Raw genomic sequence first — 8,446 nt, 5'->3', positions numbered from 1 at the left:
TTTTGCGCTCTCAGTCAGCTCTTGAATCCATTTGTCTTTCATTAATCTGTCTACTTCTGCTGGCTCAGGTTTTATTCTAACAGTAGCTCCAGGTCACGCATTCTCCACCTGTCATTAGCCTATAGGGGCTAAATTTTGTAGAGGAGGCTACAATACTTGCTGCTATCATCAGGACATGAAGGAAAACCATTAGACAAGTATTCTGACATTGCTGTGCCATTTTGGCTAGCATGTTCTTCAGTGTTCTATTCATTCTCTCCATTATACCACTGGGTTATGGCCCAGGGTATGCAGAACCTTTGTTTAATCCCTTGCGGTGTCATGGCACTCTGCATTTAGTGGACCGTAAAATGCTTCTTTCTTGTTCTGATTCTATACTCGTCAGTAAAGTCTAAATATTAAAAAAAACCCTCTCCAACAATGTTGGCAGAATCTTAGTAATGTTAGTTCAAGTAGGAAACTCCTCTACCCATTTGGTGATTTTTATCTATTCTCACCAGAATATGCTTATATTGTCCCGTGATAAAGGCAGTGGAAACACAAAGTCAATTTGTAGATTGTATGCAGGGCCCCTCGACTGACGTTGTGGATCTAAAAACTCCTTTCTTAATATTTCTGTTGGTATTACTTTGGGCAATTATTAGACTTGTTTATGGAATGTTCCATGCTGCCTTTATTCGTGGCCACCAAAATGCCTCTTTCCACCTCTCCATAATGTTCTTCCACCTTGATATCCATATATAGTGGTACAAATAAGTTACCCGATTCCTTTCTCCACGTGGTGCTACAAATTTCCTTCAACACAACACTACACCCTCCTTCGCATGCATGCTCTTTTAGACACTCATATTTCTCTGATTCTTTCCCTTTCAATACTTTTTACGCAAACATTTCATTTTTCTTGTATCTCTTGCCAAATCAATTAGAACCAGCTCTTTCACTTGCTGCGCTTCTATTCCTTCAATCTCTAGCGGGGATTTCTCTTCAGCTGTTACCTTTTTTTGGCTCATCGATCTCGTGATAACTTAGAATGAGCCTTTACTTTCATTCCTCAATGATCTCGTTCTTTCACAGTTTTGAAAATGTATCGCAGTAAGGGGGCAGATTGTCGGATATTTCCATCAACGAATACATATTCTTACGCATCCCATACAGAAGGTATTCTTTCAAATTGTTGCACACATGCATAGATAACAGATCCTGTGCGATACTGTTCCGGGTACTCACTATATATGCCACTGCTGCCAGCTCAGCTGCTTGAGCACTCTTTGTCAGTTTGAGAGCTATATTACCAACTTCGACTCCATGTTCATCGTCCACATTGATGCCATAACTTGTTTTCCGTTCTCCATTCTGTTCTAATAAGGAGTCGTCACAAAATGTTTAAGAGGGCGTTTGGCATTTTCTTGCTGCTCTCCTGCTTCTGCCTCTATCTGTCTCCTGTCTTGAATAATCACTGTGTTCTCTTTCACAGTTTTCTCTCCTATTTGTTTTGAAACAAATGGTGCATTGGGATCATTTGCTATCACCACTTGACACTCATGGGTTGGCCCCTGGTAATCAATTTGTCTGCGAACACTGAAGTACTTTTAACCCTTTCTGCCTCAATGTTTCTCCTTTGTAATAGCAACATCCATGTAGCAATTCCTTTTGGCTCATGGTGCCAGTTTTAATACATCCATCCAGAAATAGTTGGTGGGTGTATGTTCCGTCAAAATTGTCAATGCTTCAAGCCTACAATGCAGGTAAAACGTGATACTTTCCAGAACAGTGCCAATATGTGCATTTCGCGTGCTGTGAATCCCTGCTTCACTGGTATTATCGTGCCGTGAGGCATAGGCAATTGGTCTTGACTGACCATGAATCTCTTGCAACAAGACCATTGATATTGTGGAATGCATTGCCACAATTTCCAGGGAGAAAGTGTCAGTCGGTACCATTGTTGCCCATTGCTGATTATGACAAAATAGTTTTAATTTCGAATAATATCAGTGATCGAGGACGGTAAAGGTTCCAGGAGTAGGAAGAAGCAATGAAGAGCTAACTGTCATTCTTTCTCCACAGACGTTTCTCGTCTTCTTTGGATTATCAACATTTTTCGATATATTCCATCTATTGGGGTTAAGTTCACTGTTGATATCTTTATTTCAGAATGGTTGTATTGATGATACCCAATTCTCGCTGTACATGCCCAATTATATTCCAGGCTCTTCCAATTCAAGTAGCTTAAATTGCAGGACTGGCAATCAAGATTGAAAAAAGTTAAAGTTGCAAAAATTTGAAATTATGGAATTGCATTTTAAGATATTCATCTGAATATTCAGGTCTTTTCTTTGCGGAAATTTAAATAGCACACATATTAAAGCTCTCTTTAAAACGGTTCATTATATTTTTGGCCATGTTGCGAACAGTATGTTTGAGGAGTGGAAGACAGGTGAGGCTGAAGTTATCAACTTGAACACGACAAGTTTCTAAAATTGCATTGAAATAAATGTTGAGAACTTATTTTTCACAATCTGCTGTTCATTGAGAAAGGAATGCTGGTGAATCTACGGAATGTTAATTTGCTGCTCTACTTATTTCCACAAAAGAGTGAAATAACAACGGGTGTTCAAAAAACGATCGATTGAACAACCGTGCAGACCACTTATTTCCACCTCACTACCACTCTGGTCACCGTAGAATGAGAAATCAATTGCAAAAATGTAACGGGACAAGAATTTACACCGCTCTTTTGTTCTATTATTAATTTCTGTGAAATTGCACTGAATGAGTGAGGATCAGGAATATCAAGTATCAAGAGAGCAGAAACATTTGAATGTCTTAAAGAAGAACGTTCTAAACTTTATTTTTTCACAGATTCAATGGCGTCAGAAAAGCTTGATATTCGTATTTTTATTAATACATCATATAGTAGCTTGGAGTTACTAATTTGGTTACATACTACAAGAGAAAAGAGGCAATGCTGTAATTTATCAAAAAAATTAGTTCGATGTCAGCTGGAGTATTTTGTACAGATTTGCTCATTCGATGGAGTACGGGAGTGCATTGGAGGGACTTCCGCAGACATTTATGAAAATGTATCCAGGGATGAAGAGCTTCAGCTAAAAAATGCGATGTGAGAAATTGAGACAATTTCCCTTTGAGATTTAAAAGAAATCTTGAAAGTGGTTGCAAAATCGTGGGAGGTTCAAAGAGAAAGATAGCGATACACTGGTCCCCGTTATGAAAAGATGCAAAATGGGAGTGCAGAGATTAAATAGAACTTGTGAATGAAGCAGATGCTGGAGAATAGAATATGCTTTATTACACACTTAGTGGTCAAGTTCACGAATGGACTTTCTCGAATAGTGGAGCAGGCAAGCTCAATCAAGGCAAGAAGACTGCCATAAGGTATTTATTCTAATATAGTAATAGCAGAGATACTGGAAATGGTAGGAAAATGGTCCTAAGTTAAACGCCAACTTCGAGAGTCAGTGTTTGTACAATAAGCAGAATGGTATCACTTTGTATCATACAATTTGGCACATGACTTGATTTCACTCTGCAGTGATCACCAGCGCCATGAACACTCTTAAGAATGCACCTGTGATCACACAGTCATGACAGCTTGAAAACAAAATCTCTCAGATTGTTCACTGATCAAACTAAGAAAAATATTTCTTGGAAAACGGGCTATTTGCAATCAGGACATTTAGAGGAAACGCTGTGTTATCATAAACTGTTTGTGCAGAATTTTACGGTTGTCACAGGTTGAGGAACTCACGTAATAACCTCAATGGATATTTCACCCCATTCATTAATTCTGCTCTGAATTTAGCCTGCACTCCGGCGTAAATAAACGGGTTGATGCAGGAACTCAGAAGCTGAAGCATAAATCCATATTCCTCAAGAACGAATGTTGTTTCACTAGAATCAGAACCTGAGAAATAAGTAACTTTGGCAATTCGGACATAGAGGATCGTTATCATGAATAGTAAATAGAGTAGGATGAAATTGCACGAGATGGCAAAAAGTAAAACGATGGACTTTCTCCGTTTCTCGACCTCTGGGTCACTCTGGTTCTGTCTATTGTTCTGATACCGGACTCTCCTGCGGGCTTGATTAGCTGCTCGAACATGTCTGACTGTCAGAGCATTCAGCAGTACAATCAGAATGAATGGGAGACAAGGGGTTAGAATGGATCGCATCCAGTCAAATGCAGCCCAGGCAGGTGATGTGTAGTATATAACCTTTAGGCTACACAACCATGGTATATTGTCAATTATGTACATAGGGTCATACACAAAATATAAGAAGGCATTTTTTATACAACTCAGGGTGGAGACGATTCCTATAACATACGCAGCCACCATCTTAGTACAATATCGTATTTTCAGCTTCTGGCATGAAATGGCCACAAATCGGTCAAACGTAAAAGTGACTGTTAACCAGACGGAACTGTCTATAGATGCATAAATCAAGGCAGAACGTAAACTGCACAATGGAGTGATGGAAAGGAAACTTAATGGAAAATAAATCCCAGCAATCCGGTTTAAGACGACAGCAGTAACTATGACCAGGAGATCTGTCGCTGCCATTGACACCAGGTAATAGGTGATACAGCCAGAGAGGCCACATGTTTTTCGAGACAGGATCATAATAACGACCAGGTTAGCTATGATGAAAGAGGAAGACAGTGACAGAGAGCGAAATTTTGTGTCAGAGAGTGAGAGAGAGGTGAAGAAAGATAGAGATTCCAGTGGCATCAAAACGAAAACACTGTGGATTCAAAAACACAAGGGAATGCAGTAGGATTGAATAAGCAACAAGAGTTGAATCAAGAAAGTAAATAGAAACAATATTGAACATAAGATGCATCATCATAGACTGGAAAACTAAAACTAACTAATATCACATCTCACCACGAATCAATGTGATTCATTCCAATGTGTTACGAAAAACTCATGACAGTTGGGGAACATGTAAGTCTCCTTCATTAGACTTATTCTTAAACATAGGAAAATGAACATGCAACCAACAGTTTAGCGGACACAGCTGGCAAAAAAATGTTAATTGCTGGTCAAGGACACCGATAACTCGGAGCCCTTCAGTGTACAATAAAATGAATCTTCTGTTGAACCATTGGAGCTGACAGGTAAAGAGTTCTGTTTCAGAGAAATACCCTCTTATGATGTCACGCATGAAAGAACTTGATCAGTGCTGCCTGCAATCCATGTAATAATTGATTAATCTTACCCTGCAGTTACGATTTGAAATGGGGCTGAGTTGAGTATGGTTGCGATTACGAAAGAGATAGTGCTAGAAAAGTTAAAAAGCCTTAAAATTGATAAATCTCCTGGCCCCGATGGGATACACCCTAGAGTTCTGAGAGAGGTGGCTGAGGAAATAGCAGAGGCATTGGTTGAGATCTTTCAAGAGTCACTGGAGTCAGGAAAGGTCCCGGATGATTGGAAGATGGCTGTTGTAACCCCCTTGTTCAAGAAAGGATCAAGGCAAAAGATGAAAAATTATAGGCCAATCAGCTTAACCTCGGTTGTTGGTAAAATTCTAGAATCCATCATTAAGGATGAGGTTTCTAAATTCTTGGAAGAGCAGAGTCTGATTAGAACAAGTCAACATGGATTTAGTAAAGGGAGGTCATGCCGGACAAACCTGTTGGAATTTTTTGAAGTGGTAACAAGTAGGTTAGACCAGGGAAACCCAGTGGATGTGGTCAATCTAGACTTTCAAAAGGCCTTTGATAAGGTGCCACACGGGAGGCTGCTGAGCAAGGTGAGGGCTCATGGTTTTCGAGGTGAGCTGCTGGGATGGATTGAGGATTGGCTGTCTAACAGAAGGCAGAGAGTTGGGATAAAAGGTTCTTTTTCAGAATGGTAGCCGGTGACGAGCAGTGTCCCGCAGGGTTTGGTGCTGGGGCCACAGCTGTTCGCATTATATATTAATGATTTGGATGAGGGAACCGGGGGCATTCTAGCGAAGTTTGCCGATGATACGAAGTTAGGTGGACAGGCAGGTAGTACTGAGGAAGTGGGGTGGCTACAGAAGGATCTCGACAGGTTGGGAGAGTGGTCCAGGAAATGGCTGATGGAATTTAACGTGAGCAAGTGCGAGGTCTTGCACTTTGGCAAAAAGAATAAAAGCATAGACTACTTTCTAAATGGTGAGAAAATTAATAAAGCCAAAGCACAAAGGGATCTGGTAGTGCTAGTCGAGGATTCTCTAAAGGTAAACATGCAGGTTGAGTCCGTGATTAAGAAAGCGAATGCAATGTTGTCTCTTATCTCAAGAGGGTTGGAATATAAAAGCAGAGATGTACTACTAAGACTTTATAAAGCTCTGGTTAGGCCCCATTTGGAGTACTGTGTCCAGTTTTGGTCCCCACCCCTCAGGAAGGACATACTGGCACTGGAACGTGTCCAGCGGAGATTCACACGGATGATCCCTGGAATGACAGGTCTAACATATGAGGAACGGCTGAGGATACTGGGATTGTATTCAATGGAGTTTAGAAGATTAAGGGGAGACTTAATAGAGACGTACAAAATAATACATGGCTTGGAAAAGGTGGATGCTAGGAAATTGTTTCAGTTAAACGAGGAGACTAGGACCCGTGGACACAGCCTTAGAATTAGAGGGGGTCATTTCAGAACAGAAATGCGGAGACATTTCTTCAGCCAGAGAGTGGTGGGCCTGTGGAATTCATTGCCACGGAGTGCAGTGGAAGCTGGGACGCTAAATGTCTTCAAGGCCGAGATTGATAGATTCTTGTTGTCTAGAGGAATAAAGGGCTACGGGGAGAACGCTGGTAAGTGGAGCTGAAATGCGCATCAGCCATGATTGAATGGCGGAGTGGACTCGATGGGCCGAATGGCCTTACTTCCACTCCTATGTCTTATGGTCTTATGGTCTTAAAAGTATTGCACCACCAATTTCAGGTATGCTGCCAGATATAGTTTCTTCATCAACTTGGAAAAAGTGCTGAAGGTGGAAAGGATGTCATGCATTGTTAGATGCTGTGAGCAGGAGAAAATCTGACTCTCGACAGTTGTCAATTTAGCGCCATTAACAGCGCAACATGTGAAAGTGGAGTACTGAAATCAAATAATGAGTATTAGAGACTGAGAACAAAGCATCATGCTCTGTCCTCTACGGACAGTGACAATTTCATAGACAAATGCAAAGAGCTTGCTGGCTTGTATAACTGAAACCAGAGCTGTCCCGAACGATGCCTGCTCAGGAAACTGCTTCATCAAATTCAACAAGAAAATCTTCAATATTTCAACCTCGCTATCAACTAATTATTTGCAGTAACATCACTAATACACAAAGTGAATAACGCCAAAATACCTCACTGACACTGTGAGAATATAGTGGTATTATAAACACAGTGCACTGACAATAACACATCACACGCTGAGAACAGTTTGTTAATTGCCCACTTGAATTATGTGAACCACGCAATATTTAACAGTGATAACAGTAAGGTAAACCATATACAGTATCCTCATCAATAATCTCGTGGGATATTAGTTACACTGTGGTAACGGATCAATGATTCATCAACAGCAACACCACCAATGACTCTATAAATGTATAATATCTTTGTGTTACTTTTCGACAACAGCATTGGCAACAATACAATAGGATTGCATTTGTTCTGTGAAAAAAGAAGAAGAAAGCTTCATACAAAAGCAGTTTGAATAAAACTCGAAATTGATATATGCAATGATTTGTTATTGGTAAATGAAGAAAATATGGTACTGTCAGTAGATAGTAAAAATCAAAAGGGGTGTAATTATAATGGCATCGTAAGAAACTTACACTGATAAGTGATTATGTAATAATATTCAAGAAGAAAATTAAGCCACTAATACTGAGAAGTTATGTCATCATCTGATAGATTCTGTCATCCACAGATGAATTAGTAGCGTTACAGTGGAAAATTATTTAGTACAGGAGAAGAGATTAGACAAGTTAGAGTAAAGAAAGTGTGCTTTAAATTAAGTTAATACACATCATGGAAGGGAAAGGGAGAAGCATTGTTGGTCAAATTGTGCAAATTATGCAGTTTAGCGATGATTGACTGAGTTACTAAGTCCAATACTTTACCTGGAACCCCGAAAACGGCAAGAAAGGGATAGTAAATGGAAAACAGCAGACCCTTTGGTATTCCATGCATCTCTGCTGAAACTCTGAATGGTTTCTATAATTCACTGAAGATTGGTCGTATTTATACCTGATGCCAGGTACCAGGGACCTAATTAGATGGTTGCTGTTTTTTAAGGTTAATTTAACAATGAAATGGGTGCATCTGCTGCCTGCTAGATTTTCTTAAGTGGAATAGAATGTTTTTGTTTTCATGAGGTTTGACGTGGCAATAAAGTGAAAAACTTAGAGATTTCATAATCACGAATGTGTGCCTCTTCTCAAATGTACAATGAGC

The 8,446-nt window shown here is 39.9% G+C and overlaps 1 protein-coding gene across 1 annotated transcript; it reads right to left on the bottom strand.

Annotated features, from left to right (window-relative positions):
• Positions 1–1,068: 1,068 nt before the first annotated feature.
• On the bottom strand, positions 1,069–8,182 carry LOC122543623 (putative G protein-coupled receptor 139). Its single transcript, XM_087975223.1, has 3 exons — positions 8,113–8,182; positions 3,767–4,657; positions 1,069–1,358 (listed from the first exon to the last, which is right to left on the bottom strand). Exons 1-3 carry the CDS (start codon positions 8,180–8,182, stop codon positions 1,069–1,071), a joined length of 1,251 nt encoding a protein of 416 aa, XP_087831349.1.
• Positions 8,183–8,446: the final 264 nt, after the last annotated feature.

The sequence above is a fragment of the Chiloscyllium plagiosum genome, unplaced genomic scaffold (genome assembly GCF_037043375.1).
Source record: "Chiloscyllium plagiosum isolate Xiang-an unplaced genomic scaffold, Cpla_swu_hap1 HiC_scaffold_27, whole genome shotgun sequence".
NCBI classification, from domain to species: domain Eukaryota; kingdom Metazoa; phylum Chordata; class Chondrichthyes; order Orectolobiformes; family Hemiscylliidae; genus Chiloscyllium; species Chiloscyllium plagiosum.
Note: the sequence above shows the minus strand (reverse complement) of the source record. Positions and strands in the feature narration are given on the sequence as shown.

Bases quoted from the DNA above. Each gene is read 5' to 3' on its own strand.
- LOC122543623 (XM_087975223.1), bottom strand. From the start codon at position 8,182: ATGCATGGAATACCAAAGGGTCTGCTGTTTTCCATTTACTATCCCTTT. The intron at 4,658-8,112 runs GTAAAGTATTGG...CTTTCATCATAG, and splicing joins TGCCGTTTTCGGGGTTCCAG to CTAACCTGGTCGTTATTATG. The intron at 1,359-3,766 runs GTGAGTTCCTCA...ACTCCTTATTAG, and splicing joins ATATCCATTGAGGTTATTAC to AACAGAATGGAGAACGGAAA.